We start from the raw sequence: 25,021 nt of genomic DNA, 5'->3' as shown, positions 1-25,021 counted from the left end.
AAAAAATAAAATTTATATATATCTATATTAATATATTATGTAAAATATATATAAATATATGTAAAATATCTTCTTTTCTTTACAACTATATATGTAAAATATCTAAAATAACTATTAAAGTTTACATTTTACCTAAAAATAAAAGTAAAAAGTAAAATATATGTATAATATTTTTTTTCCTTGCAGCTAATTATGTAAAATATATAAACTCAAGACTAGGGTTTTCCTTTTCTTCATGTATTATTATTATAAATAGAAGTCATCGTTCTCTGCTTGCTCCTTAAATCACTTCTTGAGTTCTCGTATCTCATCGCCTTGCTTTTCTATTTTAATATCTAGATTTTTTTAATTTATTATTAAAAACTTTTGTTGGTTTACAATTTTATGTTATGTTATTTTTTTGGATTTTTATTATTTATATATTTTATTATACATATATATGGGTACCAATATAACCCATTAAGCCAATGGGTTTTTACAATAATGAGTTTGAGTATATAAATTCAACCCATATAAATATATGGGTCGGGTTAAACCCGTCTATTAAACACTCGAACCCATATAGATTTAGGTCGGGTCGGGTCGGGTTATCCATTTTGACACCCCTAATAGTAATAGACTAATAGTTATCTAAATATAATAAATTTTCTAATTAATCGGATGTATAGTGCTTTCCACGGGAAAAGTATATATTAAAATATGCGTTCAGATATTCAAATTAGAATAATTTTATTTAGTCACGCGGTTATAAACAATTCGGTGTATAAATTAAGTCACACAGAAACGACGGAAAAAAAAAAAAATTAAGTCACACAGAAACAGAAATAAACGCAAACGAAATTATGGATTTGAAGAAAGCAACTTCGCTTTTTTACTTTCTTCTCTGTCTCCACCTGCAACACCACTTTGCTCACGCGATCTCGCGATCTTCTACCTCCGTTGATCCAAACCATGACGATCTTCCGGTTCAGCCTGTCGAATTGAAGCCGGACGGTGACTTAATCGCCGCCAATTTAACGGAATTAGCAGTCGTTAAGAAAGGAGGCGGAGGTGGAGGCAGAGGCGGAGGCGGCTTCGGCGGAGGAGGACGCAGTTTCGGTGGAGGAGGGAGTTCTAGCAGAGGCGGAGGGGGGAGTTCTAGCAGAGGCGGAGGAGGGAGTTCTAGCAGAGGCGGAGGGATACGTCCGATTCCGATTTATGGCGGTGGTTCGCACCGCGGTGGTCACCATTCAAGCGGCGGCCGGGAAATTGCTAGCGGTTGGTTAGGTTTATCGATTTTAGCCGGTTTGGTTTTGGTTTTCTAGGTCTTCTTATTTGATTTACCGGTTTAGGTTAAATGTTTGATGCCGGTTTCGCTTTCCACTTGTTTGCTCTCATATACAGTATAAGTTTTAATATTAGCTTTCAATTTGGGAAAAAATTTGAGGATTTCCTGAATTTATTAGGTTTTAATCGAGTCAATTAGCGTTTCTCTAATAACTAGTAAACGTTGACCAAAATTGTTAAGTCAACGACAAGTTGAGGATTATATTTGTGCATAGTTGGAGAATAATTGTGTTAATTGTGTTATCAGTCAATTTAACGGAAGTCGGAAAATAATCTTAGCCGGTTTGGTTTTGGTTTTCTAGGTTTTCTTATTTGATTTACCGGTTTAGGTTAAATGTTTGATGCCGGTTTCGCTTTCCACTTGTTTGCTCTCATATACAGTATAAGTTTTAATATTAGCTTTCAATTTGGGAAAAAATTTGAGGATTTCCTGAATTTATTAGGTTTTAATCGAGTCAATTAGCGTTTCTCTAATAACTAGTAAACGTTGACCAAAATTGTTAAGTCAACGACAAGTTGAGGATTATATTTGTGCACACGATAGTTGGAGAATAATTGTGTTAATTGTGTTATCAGTCAATTTAACGGAAGTCGGAAAATAATCTTACCATTTAAATACATCAACACTCAAATTTACAAATTTCAATATTAGGCGGGGTTCTTCAACAATCAACACAAAGATTTCATGTTAAAACTTAAAACCGAGAAAGACAGTTACATTGTGAACCAAACATATACCGGAAATAACCGAAAAACAAAGAGTCTTTGTTTTGATTTCAAATTTTCTCCGGTGAGATCAAGTTAGTTTGAGTAAAACACAGACCAACAAAGCATCGTTCATCATCTTTTCAAGCCTCAGATGCTTCTTCTGAGCACTCGGTCACTGGTTTCAATGCGGCTTTAGCCTTACCAGATCTGACACGAGGGCTGTCGTGCGCAGAATTGTTGTTCTTGTTCTTCTGATCTTCTTTGTTCTGAACTGTTCCAGTGCTGTGTCGGTTCCGGGTAGAGACTGTCTTCAGAACCTCTTCACGGGAAGACGAGCTGACGGCGTCGCTGAAGCTTTTTCTCCGAGAAAGGATGAGTTTTGGCGACTTGGGACGCGTCAAAGGAAGCTACAAAGAAACATAGCATAAGTTACTTTGGCACAGAAGTTGAACAATGCTGAACTCTGAACAAAGATAAGAGTTTTGGTTCAAAAGATACCTTCTTGAGCTCAGCTTTTGCAGGAGGTGCCTCGTAGTAAAAGTTGGGGACGGGTTTAGCCTTGAACTTGAGATTCTTTCTAAGTTGTTTCAAGGCTGCTTCTTGTTCTTCCTGCAGACCATTTATATATATATATATATATGTGAGGTTTCACAACCATTTTAGAATCAGTTAAAAAAAACTGCATCTACCGGAAATCTGTACTTTACCTTTTGCCTCTGTTCAAGCTCGTTCCTTTCGGCTTCAAGCGCTTGGTTTTTCTCCTCGAGCTTTTGGTAATACTAAGCCACACAGACCCCACAAAAGAAGTTCCAATCAGTATACACAACAGAGTGAACTCTATATGTTTAGTGCAGATTATGCTTCTGTTTATGTTGGATTTTGTTCGGCTTTGCTAGACAATTACTGAGTACTCAACATCTTCAAAGAGCTTATGTGATCTATAACTGAGATGTGGAAGCAGAAAGATAGAATATTTACTTACCTCCTTGCGTTTCTCAGCACGTTGAGCACTCCTAAACGTTGGAGCACTTCCATAAGTCAATCCAGACTTACCCATCCTCGTGGAAGTTGCCATGCTGTGGTAAATAACGTTAAGGATACAATATCAATTCTGTTAAGCATCGCGTACATACATACATACATATGTATCAAGTATTCAATGATAGAGGTGGGAAAAGGATTACGAAGAAGCAATGGAGCAATTATCATCGTCATCGATATGCTTCTTGTTCTCGGGTTGCAATGGCTTCCTCACCGGGAGAAGAGGAGCATCCTGCTGCAATAATATATCAAGAAACACGTCAAAATCGGCTTTAGGCCTCAATCATATACACCTCTCCAACCATCTACAATGCATTATACTTGCCAATTCTCAAAACCAGAATCTTATGAAATTAGTTTTACCTTTGAAACTTTAGCATTTCCATTACGAGTTTTAGGCGATTTCTGAGCTCCAATTCTCTCAGCAGATCCAACGTTTGGTGCATTTTCAGAAAGAGACTTCTCCTCTGTGCATTCCTTGACTTCAAATTCCTCATCAGTCTCCTCTGCAGCTATCTTAGGAGCAACGTGAACTCTACCGCTTGAAACGTCGGCGTTTCGGTCCATAAGCACCTCAACGACTTCTCTTCCCATTCCACTAGACATATCACCAACCAAAGAAAAAACAAACAGATTCTCTATTACAAAGATTCTCAAACACCCATTTCAATCTGTAAAATCTCAGATTATCTACACCTTCAGCTTTCTCTATACCCTACAACAAAATAACATCCTTTTAAAGTTTGCAACTTTTTTTACATCTGACATTTGAAAGTTTGATTGTAATGAAAAGAGATTGGTTCAAAGTTAGAACATTCTTGAATCTGAAATGGTGTGGAAACTGTAGAAAGGGTCACAGGGGAACAATTCAAAAGTGAAACCAACACGCTTAAACAACCCAAATGAAGAAAGAGTCAAATTTTCAGAATTTTAAAAATCCAGATGGGAAATAATAATGGGAAAAACGAATAAATTTGAAAACTTAGCATATAGAACAAGGATTTGAGGAAGAGCAGGTACCCAAAAACAGAAGATAAATGATTCAACCAAAATGCAAAACAAAATTGGTTTCTTACAAGTCTTTGTAGGATAGGAGGAAGGATTCTTGTGCACCACCACCTCTGTCTCCTCTCTCCGATGGCCCGTGAGAATTTTGCAGACAAAAAATTGAAATTAATTGTCTTTTTATCCAGAACAAACTTGTCTCCCTCTCTCTTTCTCTCTCCTCTCTCTCTCAAGAAGAGAAAAAAAGGATTTTTTTTTTTTTTGGGCGGTGACTATTTTGGAATGGTGTTTGATTTGTTTAAGCTGTTGGTTATTTATTGGGACTTTGCATTTTTCAAATTTAATTATTAATTTTTTCAAATCGTTTACTTTAATTTTTTGGAGTTTATTGGCGCTTTAACTACCCGCATGATTCTTCTTCATTTTAAAAATCAGGATTTGAAAAATGCACAAAAATATTTTCGTGGAAAATGTAAATCTTGTTTACTTTTATTTTGAAATGTGGCAATTAATTTTCAATTAGGTTTTGAGTTAAATGTATAAAAAAAAATCACAATAATCATTTGCTAAGCAGTATCTTAGAAGGAAATTCAAACTCATCAATAATCATCGCGGGACTTTAAGTCACAAACGGATACGAATGTGACAAATACCTCATTTAATAATAACCATAAATACACCAATGTGACAAGTTACTTCTATTTAATAACCACCTCTCGACTAACGTGATACCACTATTTAACCCATCACAGGCTTTTTGAGTTTTATCCAAATACGTAATTCCATTGTGTATTTTTTATTTTCACCTTTAACCTGGAAAGTAGTAGAGTACGTATATATCATTTACTTACTTTATAATGTAAAAGAGACCTATAAGCTTTAAAAATGCTTCACGCCTTTCCGAGTTTAAACCTCATTTTTACTTTCCCTCGCTACTTTGTTTAAATTTTGTAGCTTTGTTGGATTCGAAATATGGTCTGGCTTATGAACGCATACATAAGAGTCATAAAGACATAAACATAAAAAAAAAAAAAAAAACTAGAAAGTTTAACATACCGTTTTATACAAACTGCGTTCACTAATTTCAAAAAGTAGTTAGATGAGAAAATAATAATTGGTAGCCTAGAAACGTCCAATTCCAACCGAATACACCTTTTGTTATTTGAAATGAGAACAAAACAATGGGAGTATTCATTATTCAATTGAATAACGTAGGACCCACGTTGCTTTGGAATAACGTAGGACCCACGTCGCAACTCAAAAATCACAAAATCTTCATCTATCATCCTTTTTGGCGGCAAAATTTCTTAACGGGGTCGAGGATAAACAAAAGGCAAATCGGTCGGTTGGTCCAACAAATGGTCCCAAATAAAAAGATATGCCTATGAAAAATGGCTACCACCTTCAACGAGATTGGTCTCATGTATTGCGGTCTGTGGATATCTTATATACTACACAGTCTACACACACAGAGAACTTAATGTATATGGTATGATGATGCTAGGTAGAATCAATTAAGAAACTGAATTTTTGTCGTTGTTTGGCTTATGATAAGAAGTTAAAATCTCTCTCTACACGATATCATAATTTTATCCATAACACTATTTTATGATATCAATAGATAAACCTGAATTGTAATATCAGAAAATATGTATTTCGCAAACACAAATATTTCGGTCTCAAATGTTTTATTACATAAAGTTTGGTTTTCAAAATTACATGATCAAATAAATGATGGGGTCCAAAATCAGGATATTTTCCATATTGTTTTGTAAATTTAGTTATTACGTACTTAAAAAAAACGTTTTAAAACAACGTTTTTAAATAAATTAATAATTGATAATATTTAAATCTACTTAACCATGCAAAAAGCCAAAAACAAATTAAATTTGTGGAATCGATAATGAAGCATCAGTCTACATGGAGCATCGGCTTGATGGTTTCGAGATCGAATTATGGAAGAAGAGATCAGTCTATATAGAGGTTAAGTGGTTAACCATAAAAAGGAAATCTCAAATCCGTTTATAGATATAGATTTTTAAAAGAAACTCAGGCCCATTTAGGTTACAAATATCGTAGGCCCATTTAGATTTACACAAGGCTCAACCACTAAATTACCTCACAAACATCGGGAACAATCGCTCTTTACTCGGTCAACGAACCGCTTGAAGACGAACACGTGTCACGTTTTCGTTGGCTTTACGGGAAGCGCAACGAGTGCTATATAAATGCCGTTAAGCCTCGTAACGGTTTACTAATTCCCCGAGAGTAACCAACAAAAAGCGATCAAAGAACTTTTCCCGTTAGAGAGAGAGACGAAGAAGAAGAAGAAGAAAAGTTACGCAGAGAGACTGAACGAAGAGTGATCGATCGGAGAAAGATGGCGATGGAAGTAGCAACACCGGCTCCGGCACCAATCCCATCGGAGAGGAACATCGTTCTCGCCCCTGCAACAACAACAACCACCGCCACTGTCGAGACTCACAAGAAGAACAGGATCCAAGTCTCCAACACCAAGAAACCATTGTTCTTCTACGTTAACCTCGCCAAGGTAATGATCGTAACCGAAATTCATCACCGGATCTACGGTTTTTCAGATCAAACGAGTCTTCGTTTCTCAATTTTTGACTGATCTTCTTTACTTGAGTCCGAGATCCGCTTGATTTTAAGATTGTAGATTCCATAAACGAATCATCGTGTTAGTTTTTCCTGGATTTTGATTCTTATCCGTTTTTTGACAATGTATAGTATTTGATTCAGGATCTATCTTTATCTTATCGGTGTATAATGCAGAATTTGCTATTTCTGTCCACCAAGTGTTTGATTGTATTAGTAAAAGAGTAATTGGATCTTTCCGTTGTTTGATGCAGAGGTACATTCAGCAACACAACGAGGTCGAGCTTTCTGCACTTGGAATGGGTACAAAGACTCTTTCTTTAACTCGATCTTTTTTTCTATGATTTGTGTTCAGATCTGTTTCTCATCGTTTGCGTGTATAAATATGTATGATCTAATGTTGTGTATATAGCAATCACTACTGTGGTAACAATCTCTGAGATCTTGAAGAACAATGGACTTGCAACAGAGAAGAGTAAGTTTAAATCTTTGCGCTTATCATAATCCGTCGTTTAATTCAAGCACCTGGTTCATCTTTGTCCTGTGTTAAATAACAGAGGTGCTAACATCGACTGTGGGAATGAAAGATGAGACCAAAGGCCGGATGGTTCAGAAGGCAAAGGCGAGTTTCTTCTTTACTATTTCCTTATTAACCTGTATTGACTTTTTTTATTTATATACTTTTGTGTTTGTTGTTATTGCAGATTGAGATAGTGTTGGGCAAGTCAGACAAGTTTGACTCTTTGGTGCCACCAGTTACTAACGGCAAGACCCCGGAGGAGGAAGCTAGTGCAGAGACAGAGGCTTCTGTGGAAGCACAAGAAAACGTTGCCGCAGCCACCGAGGTCTAGGTTGGAGCTGGCTGAGAGATATACTACAGAAGAAGGAGTGATTTCTCTTTTACTATGTTTTGTTGGTTTTTGTTTCGTTTGTGACATATCGAACATAATACTCTAGATATGATAGTAATTGTTTGTTTAGCATGAAAATAGTATTCTTCACTTTCTGCTTCCATTTAGGATCTTGAACAATATTGATATGAATATTTTACTGTGATTTTTCTCAACTTTTCCAAACTTTGTTCCTTTTTAGCATTTTTCAAACAATTTGTGTAGAGATAAAACAAACGTGATGTTTTCGATTTAGGCCAACCTATTACGTGGTAAGCACTCATTAAACCAGTTACAGAAAATTATAAATTATTAATCATACAATATCGGGAAAAAATCAATATAAGTTGTTGCAAAAAATATTATAATCAGGCGAGAAGATATTGTATTAGACCACACACATGGTGAAATCTTAACTCCAAATTTTTAAAATAACTATTCACTTGGGTAAAATGAAAATAGATTTTCAATAAAGTGGATATCTGCAAAATATATGCAATATTAGTAAAATATTTAGGAGGGCTTACATTTTTTTGTTTTTTCTTTGTAGGATTTAGAACGGCTAACATATATAAAGCCAAATGAATCTTAGTTTAAAAGGATAATGAAACTAAAAGTAAGTTTTTATAACCAAAAAATAAACTAAATGAAAATAAGAATAAGTTTAAAAAAAAAACACTAAGAAGACAAGTTTTAAATGACCTAAAAATAAGAAAATCAATATTAAAATAGGCCTTAAAGCAGAGCAACGGCCCATACGAATTTGACTTAGGATTATAAAGATGCGGCCTAGTTTATGTTTGTTCACATTGCAACTCTTTTGACAAAGCTAGAAGCTGTTAAAATTAGAAGGACTAAAGTTGTAATAAAAGTAAAGTTGAGTAGTTGTCGATCTCAACTTTAAGATAATTTCACCCGCCTCCATTGTTACCGGAATCTCTCTCTCTCTCTCTCTCTCTTTCTCTCCGCCGAACCTCTTCGATTCAAGTTTCCGTTTATCACTCTAGTAGTGTTTAAGGTTCCATTGATACCTCGTAAGTTCACTGGGTTTTCTTTAAGCCTAATCTAAGCTTTTGGACTATATTTCTTGCTTTTTCATTGGCAATTCTAGGGTTCCTCGCTGGGTCTATGTGTTAATTTAGGGTTTTCATTAGTCGGAAGACGAAATTTTCGTGTTTCCGAGTACTCTTGTTTCAATATGCTTATATTTTTTATTTGCTACTGCCTCTAGTTTTATCATAAGCAAGTTTTTATACATCTCTAGGGGTGCTATCTTCTGCAGAATAAGCTTAGCTTTGGCTAAGTTGATACCTTTTATATGAAGCAGCTCTTAGATGACCTAGAATTAATGTTAGATTTTGAATTAGCATATTGTTGGCGAATCTGTTACTTCTAAAGATGCTAGTGATGCAATGTTTTAGTTCTAGGCGTTATTTTTTCTTTCTAACACTTCTGTAGATATTTCTCCAACAAGTTATTGTATGTTTAGGAGGAAGTGAAATCTTCAATGAAACTTTAACTGTTTGTATATGTATAACGGGACTAATGTGTGTGTATCTGGACTCTGATTTTATGTTAGCGCTCTAGTCATGGCTGAAGCTGAAGATGAGCAAAATTTTGTTGCACACAATGGAGATCAGGTACCAGCTCAGGGGTTAGATGAGGTGCATAATGGGTTACCGTACCAGGTTCACCAACCATACGAGGTATCAGATCCGATTCTTGAACCTCAGCAGTACGAGGTACCAGATCAGACTCTTGAACCTCAGCAGTACGAGCTACCAGATCAGACTCTTGAACCTCAGCAGTACGAGGTTCAGGATCAATTAGAGTATCAACAATACCAGTTGCAGGACCAGACTCATGAAGATGTCCAAGATCAGCCGCAAGATGACCTAAAATATCAGCCACAAGATCAGGAGCCGTATCAGTTACAAGACGAGGCTCATGATCAGGCCCAGTATCAGGCAGAAGGTGAGGCACAAGATCACAATGGTGATGATGTGCAAGATAAAGTAGAAGATGAGGAAGGAATTTCTGAGTCTCTACAGAAATCAGAGTCTGAAGAAGGTGCAACAGTTGGAGGTGAGGAGAAGAGGTGGCCGGGATGGCCCGGAGAGACGGTCTTCCGCATGCTGGTTCCTGCACAGAAAGTGGGTAGTATCATTGGTCGCAAAGGTGATGTCATTAAGAAAATAGTTGAGGAGACAAGGGCTCGAATAAAGATTCTCGATGGTCCTCCAGGCACAACCGAAAGAGCTGTAAGTCTCTTAATCTTTTTTTCCCTGCCTTTACATTTCATGTTATATGAGTTGCAGCTATGAGTCAAATAATGCTCTTGAACCAAAACTATAATCCTAATTATAAGAAAATTAATATAGTAGAATATATACACTTTTTGGCTGTATAAGTCACTGATCTAAAGTTTTCAGGCTCTAGCTTTTGTTAAAACATGTAAAAGGCCATGGAATTTTAGTTAAAAGGCAACCTTTTTGCATAGTTATCCCTAGACCTTAATAAATGTATAAGTAAACAGATAGGAAACTGCACACCCCTTCAACTCAAAGAAGTTATGAACAGAGTCATGTCAGAAAAGTGTTTTAGTGTGGCTGAGTGATATGATCCTGAGCTGCTAATAAAGTGTTGAAGAATGTAGGCATCAAGCGAAACTACCTATGTTAGTAAATTAAACCTATATAGAGTATAGTAACCAGCAGCCCTGCTTATCATTTCCTTCAAGTGAAAGGAGGAAGTTAATCGACGAAGTTGATAAGATGTGAGTAGGGTTCCCCTTTATTGCTGTGACCACCATGAATCTGTGCAGGTTTTATCTTGCAAGTTTTATGGCAACAAATCAATCAACGGTAAGGTCTCAAATATGAAGAACCAAAGCCAGATGGCAAGGATTCAGCCTTGAGCACTACAAAGTACTGATAAGTTTATCTAATAGGCAAGATTCTTCTTGTATAAACCTCAGTGCCATGAAGCTCTGCATTCTTTCTGGTAACTTCAGTACCTGGATGATTGATGTCTTGCTGCAGACTTGCTGCAGACTTTCTGCAGCATGCAAGGACCTGCTTAACCGGATGTAACAGTATGTGGACGATGAGATTATGGTTTAGGCAACAATTAAGTAAAGAGAAATTTTAAGATTGCATGAAAAATCTTCTATGAAGAGTTTTTTTGAGTCTAGAAGATTGGTAATGGCTGCTATGGCATCTTAAAAGGCGATTACCTAATCACCATGGGTAAAAACTTTAAATGAAGATCATAACAGGAAATAAACATCTAACTGGTCAAAGTGCATTTAAGTCTGTACCTCTTTGGAATTTTCTTTACGACTTGAGAAATATGGCACCAAAATAATAATTGGTATAGAAACTAAGATCGCTGTTTGTGAAATGTTTTAGTTGTTTGGTAATGTCTTGTTTCGTCTTTGTTGGCAGGTTATGGTTTCTGGTAAAGAAGAGCCCGAATCATCTCTACCACCTTCTATGGATGGCCTTCTTAGAGTGCACATGCGGATAGTTGATGGTTTGGATGGTGAACCTTCTCAAGCCCCTCCAGCTTCAAAGGTGTCAACAAGATTACTAGTCCCAGCATCTCAGGCTGGAAGTTTGATTGGAAAACAGGGAGGAACAGTTAAAGCTATTCAAGAAGCATCCGCTTGTATAGTCAGAGTTCTTGGATCAGGTTCCTTCTCTTCACAATTTACATGCTGAAAAAATTCTTCCTTGCTTTGTGTTTTTGGTTTCAGTTGTGCTATGGACTATTTCCTATTATTCCCATATTTGTAGCGATAGAGGCCACGGGTAATTTTGTATCTTATCTTCATGTGCAAATTTTGCTTGAACCATACTCAACATCAACTTTTCAGATTGGCTTATATTCTGAATAATCTCAACTTTCGTTTTGGTGTGTGTTTCGTTTATTCCTTATCCATTGGGAGTTCTAACTGAAAATTTTTATGGAGGATTTTTTTAGAGGATTTGCCTGTATTTGCTCTTCAAGACGATAGAGTTGTTGAAGTTGTGGGGGAACCAACAAGTGTTCATAAAGCCTTGGAGCTGATTGCATCACATCTAAGAAAGTTCTTGGTTGATCGTAGCATCATCCCATTCTTTGAAAATCAGGTTATCTTTTGTTCCTTTTGATCTTTGGCAATGTTTTTTATTTATCTCTCTATAAAATTTTTTCTTTACTCTGCGTTTTAAACAGATGCAAAAGCCAACTCGCCAAATGGATCATATGCCAGCACCACATCAGGCATGGGGTCCTCCTCAAGGTCATGCCCCAAGTGTTGGTGGAGGAGGCTATGGTCACAACCCACCTCCATATATGCAACCACCTCCTAGACATGATAGTTACTATCCTCCTCCTGAGATGCGTCAACCTCCAATGGAGAAACAGCCTCATCAAGGTATATCTGCATATGGTAGAGAGCCTCCTATGAATGTGCACGTATCATCAGCCCCACCAATGGTCGCTCAGGTATTCCGCCAATCTCTGCAGCATGTTCTGTTAGTCAATTTTTAGAAGTTAACTGTTCAATCTACTGCAATTTATGTATGTAAGTATATCACATGAAAATCTGAGTGGTGTGGGGATTTGTTTGTTTTTGCAGCAAGTTACGCAGCAAATGCAGATTCCACTTTCTTATGCTGATGCTGTAATTGGGACATCAGGTTCAAACATAAGCTACACTAGACGTCTTAGTGGAGCAACAGTAACTATTCAGGAGACGAGGGGAGTACCTGGTGAAATGACTGTTGAGGTTAGCGGAACTGGCTCACAAGTCCAAACTGCTATGCAGCTTATTCAGGTACCCCTATATTCTCTCACACCAGATTTCTTAACCAAAGTGTCCTTTAAAACCGCAAAAAGGAGACAGAAGCTGGTGTTTTTTGATGATGAAATCTGACTGTTGATTGTGTTTTATGACAGAACTTCATGGCTGAAGCTGGAGCGCCAGCACCAGCACAACCTCAAACTGTAGCACCCGAGCAGCAAGGCTATAACCCATACGCAACACACGGCTCAGTCTACGCAGCGGCTCCAACAAACCCGCCTGGAGGATACGCTACGGATTACAGCTCAGGCTACGGTTACTGATGAAAGATTTAAAGTTTCTTTAGAATGTTTTACTAGTAGTTGCAAGCAAGAGTGAAAAACGCTAGATGCCTAATCGAGTATATGTTGTTATTAGCGAGCGCCCTGTGTACTGAGAATCAATTATTATTATATCAGTTGTTTTGAGACTTCTTCATTTGTGTACTGTTCAAAACATTAGTCTACCCGGAAATTTTCTTTATATCAAAAATATGTTAAATCATGTCCTTTTGTTTTAAGAGATTTTTTTTGTTTTCTCTTAAAGAGAGTTCTGTCATCTTAATCGCATATTCATACGATGTAATCTCATTTGATATGGTAGTAAAATTAAGAGAGCAGAAAAAGAGAAGAACAGAAAACTGAGTTACACAAATGTTGACGTTGGGTGAAGTCAACTAATCAAACAATTTTAGAAAACTAAAATATCTAACTTGTCTAGATATGGTAGAAGCGTGAATCTGCTTCTCCCTTCTCTCCTAGAAATCCTTTTCACTTTTAGATTTTGGTAAGTTTGCTTGATCCAGATTCTTCATAACTCGGGTCACACTCTACATTAGATCTTCAGATTCATTTTTGAGACTTCACGTAGTGTGTTTGGTTGCAGAAGCATGGACTGGAGATTGCTTAAAGCTGCGGCTAAAGGGGACAATAATCTCCTTGATCTTACCACATTTCACCAATCAGAATTGGACAAGAGAACACCACATAACAACAACGTTCTTCATATTGCAGCTAAACATCAGAGGTTGGATTTCGCCGCAGCCATACTTAATCTCTCCCCATCGCTCCTCCTTACAGAGAACAACAATGGAGACACACCTCTACACGTGGTAGCTAGTGTTGGTTCCCTTGAAGTTTCGAAACTTTTTGTCAGTTCAGCCAATCAAGTAACTTCAGATGTCGAAAACCGGGGATTAACCGACACACGGAAACAACTATTGAGGAGTACTAACAAGCAAAATGATACAGCCTTAAATGTTGCATTAAAGAATGGACATGTTCATGTAGCTAAGTTCTTTGTTGAAGAAGACACAGGATTGCTAATGCTAGATATGGCCAATAGCAACTTAGTATCTCCTTTGTACTTAGCTATTGAAAGAGGGCTTTTCGACATTGCTAATAATATTCTGGATATATCTCCTCTGGTTTCCTGTAAAGGGCCTAAAGGTATGAATGCTCTGCACGCCGCTGTGGACTCCGACATTGTCAGCACCGGTAATCGTTTATCTCTCTTTTAAAAATTAATTTCCAACTCAAAACTTAATTGGTAATGAGTGGATTGGTCATATGTGTTGTATGTTACTCTAAGTTGCATCTCACTTTTCGAGGTTGGATTCCTAGATCCTAACATGTAGAATTTCTTGATTTGGTCAGGTTTCTTGAGAAAATTGACGGAGAAAAGGCCAGAAATGATCAAAGAAGTTGATGTTATCGGATGGACACCTCTTCATTATTCGCTATGGCTAGGGAAAACCAAGATAACTCAACTCTTTCTTCAACAAGATAGCTCGGCTGCTTATATATCTGATAAGGAAGGACAATGTCCGCTTCATCTTGCGGCGTCTACTGGTCAAGTTGATGCATATAGAGAGCTTGTTCGTAGCTGCCCTTATGTTTGGGAACTAGTTGATGGTAAAGGCAGAACATCTCTTCACTCTGCAGTCATATCAGGACAAAGAGGAATCATTCACTGTATTCTAGAGATGCCTGAGATTTCTCTTTATCTGTTGAACGCAAGCGATGCAGATGGAAACACACCTTTCCATCTATCGGTTAGTCACAAATGTTACTCCATATTGCTGCTTCTTTTACGCAACAAGCGGGTGGATAAACATGTTATGAACCATAATCACTTCACAGCTGCAGAACTCTTTTACTCTCAGAAGCAAGAGGTACAAAAACTAGTTTAGTCAAGTGATGATGTTCTTAGATCAAGCTTTGGTTTGTTCATAGCACATAAAAACCTCCTAATTGATGTATGAACATAGAATCTAGCTACGTCTGTCTCTGTTAGGAGTTGCGCCCAAAACAAGCTGAAGTAGTACTCACCACAACACTAGCTTACTAATGAAGATGCTCGTAGATTTTTAAGTATTGGTGTTTTCTACTCTTAACAGATGTGTCTTAATTTTGGTGTTTCCAGATTAGTTTCAAGGTCGCGATAACATACTATGCACTGCAAAGGTACTACAAACAACCGTCTCAGCAACAGAACATAGAGACAAAGAAGAAGCACAAAAAGGCAGATCTTGAAGTAAGCAGTGCAAGAAATGATGGTGCAATGTACGAGGTTCATCTTCTAGTCGCGGTTCTTGTCGCAACCGTAGCTTTTGCTGCAGCATTTCAGTTACCTGGCGGTTACAAACCTGATGGTACACCTGCATTGATGGACGAACCAGCTTTCAAATGTTTCTTGGTGTTCGACACAATCGCCTTCTGCTTCTCTGTAACCACAGTCTATTTCTTGTTCTACGCTTCGAGAGACGGGTATCGCGCCCGCTCTGCTTTCCTCTACATGTCTGCTCTGTTAATGGTTGTGTCGCTGATCGCAATGGCGTCTGCGTTTGTGTCAGGGATGTATCTGATTTCGGCCAAGTCGAGAGGATTAGCCATCATACCTTTCTTAATGGCTGGTTTCTTCGTCTTGCATGGTTTCATATACTGGTTCATCGACCCACGAGGCAGCTACGTCCTTGGTCTCGAACGACCTCGCCGGTTTTTAAGGAAATTAGTCTATGGTAACTCATTGTTTCATAATTTGGTACATGAATGAGTTTCTGTGTGGGAATTGTTATATGAATCAAAATATAATCACATAAATACTTTGTAAATTTTCTTTTTAATCAAACCTAAATAAAATACATTCCAAATGGGAAATAAAATGTGATATCAGGAATAAATAGAGAAAGAGTTTATGCGTAACTGCTCGAGCTGAGCATATAAAATAAGCAAGGAAAGGATTCAACAAACAGGCAATGTAATGTTGTTCTCTAGGTATTTGTTTCCTTCTATTGCCTGAAATCTTGCAATTGATCAAGAAAGATCGAATTTTAATAGTACACTGAACAGTTTACACCTGCGGTTTTTGCTTCTTCTCACTCGAGTCCGCGGTATTGTTCCTGTCAGAGAATTCCACACACAAATCAGATCTGTGAATACAATGAGGTACTACTAACATTATCCTAAAACAGCCAAGACACTTACTGGTAAAACATACAGAGAGCATGCTGTCATTGCAAATCATATTGGTGCAGCACAAGTGGTTCTGAAATGTCCAGTCTGGTTACACCTGCTACAATGCACAACCCGTTTCACTCGTCCTCTATCTTCAGCTCGAACCCGTCTTTTCCTCGGCCTACCAGGCGGTCTCAGAGACTTTGGAGGGTTTATAATAGCATCAAGAGCAGCTTTGTTCACGTTTGGATCTCCTTCAGAAAGCTCTCTCCAAAGACTTTTATCTGGAATCGGATGAATCGTCTGAGAATAAGTCTTCCTATAAGTAGCCACAGTAAAACAGCTCTCAGTGAACCTATGAACATTTTGTCTACAAGAAAGAAGAGCCGCCACGGCGTGTGCACAAGGTAAACCATATAACTGCCAACCCCGACAGAGACAACACCGGTTCCTGATATCCACTATGTTGTTTCCTTCATGAGAAATAACTTCAAACTCTGCTTCATTGGCTCGAAGCACCTGATAGGTTCTTGCAAGCTCAAGAGCCTCGGCTACACGCCGCTCAGCAGTTGGGACGAGTATCGAAGTCCATTGCATACTGGTTTCACGTCGTTCGTTGAACCAAGTCATTAGTTGTCTCCTAATGCATTCCATCATCTGAATTATTGGAAGTCCAGATGCTTCAGTGATCCATGAATTCAGGGATTCGACTATATTTGCGGTTAAATGTCCAAACCGTTGTCCTTCAAAATAAGCGGTAGCCCATAACCGATGAGGGATTCGCCGAATCCAGTAAGCTGCATCTTGAGAAATCTCTTCAATTTCGAGTATTTTGGCTTCAAACTCAATTACTGTTAGAGATTGAGCAGCTTCCCACAGATAATTGACTAACATTGTGTTGTTAAACTCCTTGCGGAAGCTTTCGCTCAAATGTCGCATACAAAAACCGTGAAATGCAGTTGGGAAATTCTGTTCCACACCTTCCACTATTCCCTTTTGTCTATCCGACAAAATCGTGAGTCTTGGCATATTCTCGGTATTGGTTTCAAGAAGATTATGAAGCTCGCACAAAAACCACATCCAATTCTCGTCATTCTCTTCATCTACAATCCCAAACGCCAACGGAAACAAAGCACCATCTCCATCGAATCCAGTAGCGAGAAGCAAAGTACCCAAATACTTGCTCTTCAAATATGTCCTGTCCAATCCAAGAAGCGGTCGACAAGCATTTAGAAACCCATAAATTGAAGCTTGAAACGATATGAAGAGACGCTGGAAGCAATTATCAGCTGGACTTCCATAAACCGAAGCAATGCTTCCCGGGTTCGTCCTTTTAACCTGCTCGCAATATTGCGGAAGTAACCGATACCCTTCTTCAAAAGATCCGCGCATAGTTGCCATGATTCTTTCTTTACCACGCCAAGCTTGTTTGTACGATAAGGTGATTCCGTGAACCCGGTGTATCTCTTCAAGAATCTCTTTAGGTTTACAATTCGGATTCTCTCGAAGCCGTTGCTCAACCGAGCTAGCAACCCATTGAACTGAAGCTTGTTGATGACCCAAATGATTTATTCCTCCACAGCTATGGCTTTCATGGATCGTTCTGATTGTGAAAGTTGGAACCCCGGGGAGCTTTGCAGCGTGAACTCTCCATGGACATCCATCACTCGAACACTTAGCTGTGAAACGAGTTTTGTCAGATTTTATTGTCTGCATTTCGAAATGAAGAGCAATCGCCATATCTCTCAGTGCTCTACGACAACTCTTTACATCTGGAAACTCTTGCCCAACCGTAAGTTGGTAAGTCATGTCAGCAGTAAGAGCTCGGGCTTGAACCGGAGTGCTAACCATTACCATATCACCATGTTGGTCAATTTCAAGTTCATGACTTGAGTCAACGGCTAATTCCAGATTGTCGTCTAGTTCATGGTTTTCCCCAACCACCAACTGATTATTATTATCTGACAATGAAAAGTCATGGTTATGCGAGGAAAGAACCAGATCGGGATCAACATCGTCGTGTCCAGGCTTTTGATCCACCGAGATTTCATTCTCATTCATATAGTCGTGATGATGATGATGATCCTCTCCATCCTGATCTTCACTATTTCCTAAGCCTAGCTCATGATCATCATTGGGATTCCCTAAATCAATATCATGATCATGCCCTAAATCCATATTGTGACCTTGGCCTAGGTCCACATCAACATGGTTTTGACCAAGCCCTAGACTGTTGTGGCTGTGGCCAAGCACCAAAGATTGACCCTGCCCAATACCGATATTACGATTTTGTCCAAGCATCAAATCGCGATTGGCCATTGCTGAAACAATCTTCTTAATACAAACTACAACAAGAAGACGCTTCTTCAAAAACAAGACAAACACTACAACACTAATTCTCTCACTTTATCAGTACCTGCATCAAGCAAACGCGATAATAAGATGGAATAGTCCAACACAAAAACACAATCAAGAATACATTCCAACTCAAAAAGACAAAGAGTGATACAAATGAAGTAACAAAGATCCAGAGATAACTAAATATATTGATAAGTGAAAGTGTCTCGTGACCTCTAATTATCATTCCAATATTGAAACTCCAAGATTGAGACCAAAACATGAGAGCGATAACAATATATACTGTTATTATAAAGTAAGAATTAGCGCGAGATACGAATAATACTTACAGAAATAGAAGGAGTACAATCATCTAGCTTAATCAATTGCATCCTCAATTTCACTGGACAGTAACTTACTCTTTGAGAGAAGACGGATATTTGGGTAGATGGAGCTACAAAAGCAGAGTAAAAAGGACAAACGTGAGTGAACAAAATCTGATAGAGACGAGTAAATTAAGGAAAGTGACGACTTTTTCGCGCTGTCCAAATCTGAAATCGACACTATCAGATTAACACTAAAAAAACAAATTCGAAGCAGAACAAAAAAAAACAAGTACAACGAATGAAGAACACACAATAGGAGGAGAAGAAATACAAATAAAAATCGAAACTTTTTTAACTTGAGATCGAGAAAACTCACTTGAATCAAATTCTTTTGGCTCGAAAACTGAAGAAGACCCAAGCAGCGATCCAGAAAATTAGAAATCTAGGGTTTGGAGAAGGAAATGGGAAATGGAAATTGGGGAAGGAGCCGTTAGTGAAGGGGGAGGTGATTTTGGCGGGTAAAAAGAAAAAAAGGGAAGGAGGAGAGAATCGGGAAGAAGAATTTGGGGAAGGGGCAAAGATGGAGGAGGAAGGAGAGAAGGGTTTGATTGGGAATTTACAGAAGGGGCAGAAGAGGGAGATATTAGGTTTCCTTCAGGCCGATGATTGCTTTTTCACACGTTGCCTTCTTCCTCTCTGAGGCCATTTATGTCTTTTTCTCTCTTTTTTTGCTTCACTCTACCCTTCGGATTCACTACTATTTACGCCCTTGCCCTCATTCATTTCTTTTGAGTCCAATTGTGAAAGCAAAGAAAGGCCCAACTCAACTTATAGAGAGACACTACTAATCATTGATTTTGGATTTCAATTTCAAAATTAACTATACTATTATTATTTACCCACTAAAAATTACTAATTGCATTTACTTTTGTTAGATATATAGACATAAATGAACAAAAAAAAATGTATAAATTCTGACGAGTTAAGTATTTTTTTGTTATAAAAATATTAATTCATAATTTTGTAGTTTTGCTTTATAAAATTAACAATGCAAATCATTTTAGAATCTGATTTATATAAATAAAAATGTAAAATAAGAAAAATGTAAGCCTTGTTTTAAAAATCGCTAGGCGCTAGTCGGGCGTTCGGCATGGACCTAGCGATTAATCGGAAAATCGGATTAAAATCGAAGATTAATCGGGGATTAGTTTTAGGGTTATTTTAATATTTTTAAAACATATTAATCTAATATTATTTTCAAAATTGCAGTAAACACATAAAAATGTATTTTTTGAGACAAATTTTTATGATTTTTATTTCAAATTTATGATTTTTATTAAAATTTGAACATAAGTTATTGTAAAACATTACAAACTCCCTAATTCAAATGATTGAATAACAAAAATAAAAAGTTTTTTTATACTAGCAATCTAAAAATAATCGTGGTATGTAAGATTAGGCGGGGAATAATCAGATTAGGCGGGAAGTAATCGGATTAGGCGGAGAGTAATCGGGTGACTGATTTCTTTAAGGGATTAGTCATTAATTGAGGCGGATAGGGTGGGCCTAGCGATTAAGCGGGGAGTAATCGGGTCTAGGCGGGGATTTTTAGAACATGGAATTTAAGTAGCACAAATATGGTTCAATTTCAAGGATCAATTCATCCTAATCCAAATTAACAAGAGTGATGTGAAGTTTGCGGAGCAGCTAAAAAAGGGTTTCTGACTTCTTCTATTCGAACATGCTTGGGAGAGGTCTCACCGCCATGAACGCATCAACCATCTGGAAACAAACATTGTAGTACTAATGATATTGAATCTTAATAGTTGAACACCAACCAATTTAGCACATCTTTTTACCTCATCAGTAACAGCAGCTCGAGCCCTGCGGTGTCTCTCCACCATTTCTGTCAACACTTCCGTAAGTCTCTTCTTTACTTCTCCTGTTAGCATTCTTCCTTCTCCATATTCCTGAAACAATACAATCAATGCGTTTTACTTCCTTCTCTCTCTCTAATGATCTAAACAACAAGCTACCGACAAGTGTAATGTTATTATTACCTTTTTAATGTGTTCTAGTTCAGAATCATCTTCCAGGAAGAAACTCAGATACTTGACGGGTATGTCTACCTGGCAAACGTACAAGGGAGATTACCCCAAAAGGACAACCCAAACCGATAAGATCAACTATCAAAGAATCCACAACTGATATAGAATTGTTTCTTAGTCAATTAGATTTTGGCAAGTCCTTCAAAATTCTCATCTGAGTACACAGCTGAGGAGCACAATCTAAACAAAGTGAAGATTCATTCTCAACTTTCAACAGGATATTACCGCATAAGGAACACAGCTGAGAGTTGCCATTACCTAATACAGAATAAGGGAAGAGGAGGAAACAAAGAATTTGGTACCTCCAGATTTGCTCCAAGTTCTCTGTGCTTCTCGACGGAGTCTTGCCCACCACTAAACGCATATCTGTTTATCTGCATATTGAACCACATGAAGTTTAGATTCTGGAAGAAATTATCTGACTTCGTTACTAGGACCGGTATTTAATGTTCTGTAACGTGTCTCAGATGCCATTACACCAGCAAAATAAAAAACGAGTGGAAGGACTCGGGTGGCAACGATCTAGACAATGAATGCGTGTGAAAGCCTAAAAGGTTGATGTGGAAACCCAGAATGGTTTGTTATAATAGATGGGAAGAACAAAACAAAGTACAGAATTTACCTTGTTTTTAATGTCCTTCGCAGTATCAGTCACATAGATAGCAGAATTTGGATCACTAGCAGACATTTTTCCATTCTCTCCCTGTGTCAAGTGACCAAGGCATTTAGTTGTGGAAAGCAGGAAAGTGTAGTGTACATAAGAAAGTACTTGCCTGCAGAGCAGGAAAAAATGATGACTCAATCAGGGCGGGCTTGCTATAGCCTAACCGAGGTGCAACATCACGAGTCATTCTAAAATAAGGATCCTGAACAAAACCAAAAGCAAAGATTGGTTATAAATACAAACGTCATACATGGAAAACATAAAAGAGACTGATTGATATCCCAGGCTCGCAGTCGCAGACATTTTTATTCCATCGGGAAGTAATTTATCTCTAGAACAAAAAAAGCAAAACGGGTTAATATAAAAAGTAAGAAAACAGCACACCTGGTCAATAGCACAAGGAATCAAGCAGCGGAGATTGTCCTTTCCAGGGAACAAATGTGGGAATGAGCTAGGAAAGGATGGAACTGCCTGCAAATATATGGAAAAAATTAACCAATTTAGATATGGCAGTCTAATGCACATACCCACACCAACAGGAAAAGAGAAATACCTGCACAGGAGGGAAACTGAGTTTCCCGATATGATCTTCACCGGAAAAGCCAAAGATTCCCATAGCCTAGCAAAGAATGAGATATACAAACGAAAACCATAAACACAACGCAGCTATAATACATATCAGCCGCATTGTGCAATTCAAGGAGATAGATAGTAAAGTCACCTTATTAAGCGTAACGCACTTGGCAACCCTCACCATATTTTTATAGAAAGCACTACACACAAAGTTTTTGCATATCATCAGCCAAAGATACTGTGATATATAAATCAAAATCAAGACCTAGATAAGGTACAAAACGAAGGACATCACATGATCTAACAAATCTTCGCGAAAGCAAACAGTATATTGAGCTATCTTTCTGTAGACTATATATACTACCAAGAGCACTTCAAGCAATATTTTCTACTAAGCAAGAGCGGTCCTAGTTTTTTCCAGAGTTCTGAATGTGACTTACCCGCCAACATAGTCGAAGTCCGAGAAAATAAAGGTCTTTGTTACATCAAATCCACAAGCAATAATATCTTTCGCATTTTCTCTGGCAAGTCTTTGACTTTCCTCCACCGATAAGTTCTTCCACATGCATTTTTCATCATCCGTGAGCTGTATAACAAGGGGGACTTTGAAAGCTTCTTGCAAGTATCTGCAAGCCATTTCGAGTATAAAGGCCAAGCACAATCTACCAAAACCATAAACATGGTAAGACAATAATAGCTCCAGGATCTCACTTACTTGGTAAACATGAAAGGAATCAAATGCCCCAAATGCAAAGCTTCTGATGAAGGTCCTCTTCCAGTGTACAGATAGAACTTGTCTCCTTTCTCATAGGCATCCAAAATCTCATTGAAATCCCTATAAAACATCACAATTAAACAAGCAAGAAGAGAAATTTCTACATGCCCATCAACACAATTCATAAAAACAGTGAATCTCTAACCGGTGGGCGAAGAAGACACCACGGCGGAGGAATACGTGTGGTTGACGAGAAGTCAGTCTCTGAACACGATCAATCAGTGACTCATCAAGCCTTTGGCAGCCAAATTTGTCAATAAGCTTGTCGTAATCGATCTTCCCGCCGTCTTTGGCGGACACTTCCCATGGATTCACTACTTGCTCCGAAGATTCAGCCTCTCTCTCATCCTTCTTATCCACCTCCATCGCGACGGGAAAACAAAAATCTATAGAAAAAAAGGAAGTCAGATTCGGTGGATTCAAAAGCCTAATTAACAAACAAGCTGAAGAGAGCTGATGGGCATTGTCATCTCGAAGTACCTACGGGAGATTCCGGTGAAAAGACGGCCGTGGAGATGCGGCGGCGGTTTTGCGACTGGCGATAGTCTTCAGTAGGGCGAAGAACAAAAACGACTAAACGAGGTTTAAATCATATATTAATTACAATTCGGGAGTCAGAATCTTTTCTTTTTGTCAATTTTGCCGTCAAGTTTTAGATATAAAAAATACCCCTTTCTCTCTAGCACAAAATTATAATATTTATCGTAAATTACCCCTTTACTTTTGGAGATAACAAATAGCCCCCTTTTTAATTACTCCAACATAAGATTACTCCAACATAAGAGAAGAGATAAGTTGATAGTAAGCGGGATTTAATCTTCAAACTTTGTAGAAAGATGGGTAAACAAAAACATCCAAACTTAGCTAATCTAAGAAGGAAACTTAAAATCCAAAACAGACTGGAATCAATCCGATATCAAATATGATTTTAGATCATTCGAAATCAGAAAGTCCCCAGTTTGAATTGGAAGAACAAGAGAAATATAAACAAACTAAAATCCGGTTAAGCCGGAAGAGAGAAGATCAGAACCGCTTTCTCTCTCTGAAGGATGAGAGTGGGAGAAGGCCTATGCGTTTTTTTATGGAGTCCAATTGTGGTAGCTACATTTTTCAGTACTTGATATCTCCTCCGTTTATTGTGGTTATTTTTATTTATTGTTGCAATACTTGGACCAAAAAACATTGTTGATTCCAAATATATATATATTTTTTTTATATATGAATTCCAAATATAGTTGATTTTTACTAGTTAGTGTTACAAAGTTTTAATTTTCCTTTTTATTTGCTTAGTTGCTTGTTGAGGAAGCAAGTGAATAGATAGATATCGTATTTGTGGCCTAGCCAGGATTGAAAGAATCTCTATACTATTAAAAGAGAAGTACAAATGAAAATGGGTCGGGTTAAAATCAGAAAATTGACCCGAAATTCTGAAATCGGATCTTTGAATTTTTTTTGGAATATAAATTCGAATTAATAATGAAAAATCAAAATAAAATCAAATATTTATGGAAATCAAATAAAATCTTATTGTACTTATGGTAACTAATAATAAAAGCATATTCCGAACAATATTATACATTAATTACATATAATAAATTTGTTCATATATTTTTGGGACTAATTCCATAACAATCAACGTTTTTGTCATTAATTTCGCTCATTTTAGCCAATTATCATTAATTGAAAGATATTTTATTTGCTTCTAAAGATTTCTAGAAAATTTATCACAAATAACCCATCTGTTTTATAAATTAAATTGATATTTTTTATTTTGGTCGTGTAAATTAAATAGATATTTTTATTTTGGTCGTGTAAATTAAATAGATATGAAATCCATGTAACTAATTTTAATTTAATTAGATTAAATCGAAATTATGATATTTTCATACCTATAGCTTACCAAAGAAGTTTAATTTTCAATTTATAAAGATTTATTGAATATGATTTTAGAATTATTCAACAAGATGATAAGTATTTATTAAATTTTGTGAATCATGAAAAATAATAATTAATTTTTAATCATTATACTTCATCTTTCAATATCTCATCTAACAAATAAGATACATATTCTATTATTACTATGTCCAAACTTCATTTTGTTGTATGACTAAATAATATTTCCATTAGAACTGTCAAAGCGAGTTGATTCGTCCCGTTAAGTCCGTTTTGCGATAGACAAAAAATATTTTGACTTGTAGTTAGTCGGTCCGCACGACCCGCGGGTAGCATATATGAAATACAAACCCGTCCCGCGAATGTATGCGGATTTGCGGGATTGTCCATGAATTTTGTTTAAATAATTTTAAAGTAACCAAAATTTAAAATACTACTAAAATAAATAAATAAATAAAAATACTATTAAAAGTTTG

The 25,021-nt window shown here is 37.2% G+C and overlaps 7 protein-coding genes across 12 annotated transcripts; 4 read left to right on the top strand and 3 right to left on the bottom strand.

The window, feature by feature from the left end:
- The first annotated feature begins 755 nt into the window (after positions 1-755).
- On the top strand, positions 756-1,776 carry LOC9318433 (glycine-rich RNA-binding protein 10). Its single transcript, XM_021032816.1, has 2 exons — positions 756-772; positions 809-1,776. The coding sequence occupies exon 2, from the start codon at positions 843-845 to the stop codon at positions 1,302-1,304; it is 462 nt and encodes a 153-aa protein (XP_020888475.1). The 5' UTR covers positions 756-772; positions 809-842; the 3' UTR covers positions 1,305-1,776.
- A 172-nt stretch (positions 1,777-1,948) lies between these two features.
- On the bottom strand, positions 1,949-4,388 carry LOC9320522 (protein WVD2-like 1). Of its 4 annotated transcripts, none has more exons than XM_021032814.1 (7): positions 4,152-4,388; positions 3,439-3,673; positions 3,219-3,310; positions 3,017-3,110; positions 2,742-2,813; positions 2,533-2,643; positions 1,949-2,441 (listed from the first exon to the last, which is right to left on the bottom strand). In XM_021032814.1, the coding sequence occupies exons 2-7, from the start codon at positions 3,667-3,669 to the stop codon at positions 2,175-2,177; spliced, it is 867 nt and encodes a 288-aa protein (XP_020888473.1). In that variant the 5' UTR covers positions 3,670-3,673; positions 4,152-4,388; the 3' UTR covers positions 1,949-2,174. The 4 variants fall into 4 exon arrangements, with proteins under 4 accessions (XP_020888473.1, XP_020888472.1, XP_020888471.1 ...); XM_021032813.1 differs by having other exon boundaries at positions 3,219-3,307; positions 3,439-3,790; positions 4,152-4,359; XM_021032812.1 differs by having other exon boundaries at positions 3,439-3,790; positions 4,152-4,358.
- A 1,813-nt stretch (positions 4,389-6,201) lies between these two features.
- LOC9320521 (uncharacterized protein At2g34160) lies at positions 6,202-7,772 on the top strand. Its single transcript, XM_002884409.2, has 5 exons — positions 6,202-6,631; positions 6,951-6,999; positions 7,109-7,171; positions 7,254-7,318; positions 7,401-7,772. The coding sequence occupies exons 1-5, from the start codon at positions 6,461-6,463 to the stop codon at positions 7,545-7,547; spliced, it is 495 nt and encodes a 164-aa protein (XP_002884455.1). The 5' UTR covers positions 6,202-6,460; the 3' UTR covers positions 7,548-7,772.
- A 638-nt stretch (positions 7,773-8,410) lies between these two features.
- LOC9318432 (flowering locus K homology domain) lies at positions 8,411-12,852 on the top strand. The gene is made up of 7 exons (XM_021032298.1): positions 8,411-8,620; positions 9,166-9,847; positions 11,033-11,279; positions 11,571-11,719; positions 11,805-12,077; positions 12,211-12,408; positions 12,531-12,852. Exons 2-7 carry the CDS (start codon positions 9,176-9,178, stop codon positions 12,696-12,698), a joined length of 1,707 nt encoding a protein of 568 aa, XP_020887957.1. The 5' UTR covers positions 8,411-8,620; positions 9,166-9,175; the 3' UTR covers positions 12,699-12,852.
- A 168-nt stretch (positions 12,853-13,020) lies between these two features.
- LOC110230212 (protein ACCELERATED CELL DEATH 6-like) lies at positions 13,021-15,526 on the top strand. 2 transcript variants are annotated; one of them, XM_021032296.1, is made up of 4 exons: positions 13,021-13,200; positions 13,300-13,910; positions 14,070-14,587; positions 14,839-15,526. In XM_021032296.1, exons 2-4 carry the CDS (start codon positions 13,304-13,306, stop codon positions 15,466-15,468), a joined length of 1,755 nt encoding a protein of 584 aa, XP_020887955.1. In that variant the 5' UTR covers positions 13,021-13,200; positions 13,300-13,303; the 3' UTR covers positions 15,469-15,526. The 2 variants fall into 2 exon arrangements, with proteins under 2 accessions (XP_020887955.1, XP_020887956.1); XM_021032297.1 differs by lacking the exon at positions 13,021-13,200 and having other exon boundaries at positions 13,207-13,910; positions 14,839-15,182; positions 15,269-15,526.
- Positions 15,516-19,292, bottom strand: LOC110230211. The gene is made up of 4 exons (XM_021032295.1): positions 18,909-19,292; positions 18,557-18,660; positions 15,900-18,285; positions 15,516-15,814 (listed from the first exon to the last, which is right to left on the bottom strand). The coding sequence occupies exon 3, from the start codon at positions 18,186-18,188 to the stop codon at positions 15,936-15,938; it is 2,253 nt and encodes a 750-aa protein (XP_020887954.1). The 5' UTR covers positions 18,189-18,285; positions 18,557-18,660; positions 18,909-19,292; the 3' UTR covers positions 15,516-15,814; positions 15,900-15,935.
- Positions 19,293-20,117: 825 nt separating this feature from the next.
- On the bottom strand, positions 20,118-23,258 carry LOC9320520 (tryptophan--tRNA ligase, cytoplasmic). Of its 2 annotated transcripts, none has more exons than XM_021032300.1 (13): positions 23,137-23,258; positions 22,798-23,038; positions 22,593-22,712; positions 22,318-22,503; positions 22,026-22,077; positions 21,858-21,923; positions 21,689-21,775; positions 21,414-21,506; positions 21,263-21,343; positions 20,943-21,014; positions 20,593-20,661; positions 20,392-20,502; positions 20,118-20,314 (listed from the first exon to the last, which is right to left on the bottom strand). In XM_021032300.1, the coding sequence occupies exons 2-13, from the start codon at positions 23,016-23,018 to the stop codon at positions 20,264-20,266; spliced, it is 1,209 nt and encodes a 402-aa protein (XP_020887959.1). In that variant the 5' UTR covers positions 23,019-23,038; positions 23,137-23,258; the 3' UTR covers positions 20,118-20,263. The 2 variants fall into 2 exon arrangements, with proteins under 2 accessions (XP_020887959.1, XP_020887958.1); XM_021032299.1 differs by having other exon boundaries at positions 23,133-23,257.
- Positions 23,259-25,021: the final 1,763 nt, after the last annotated feature.

This window comes from Arabidopsis lyrata (assembly GCF_000004255.2).
Source record: "Arabidopsis lyrata subsp. lyrata unplaced genomic scaffold ARALYscaffold_3, whole genome shotgun sequence".
Classification (NCBI taxonomy): Eukaryota; Viridiplantae; Streptophyta; class Magnoliopsida; order Brassicales; family Brassicaceae; genus Arabidopsis; species Arabidopsis lyrata.
This window is presented reverse-complemented; position numbering and strand designations above follow the sequence as displayed.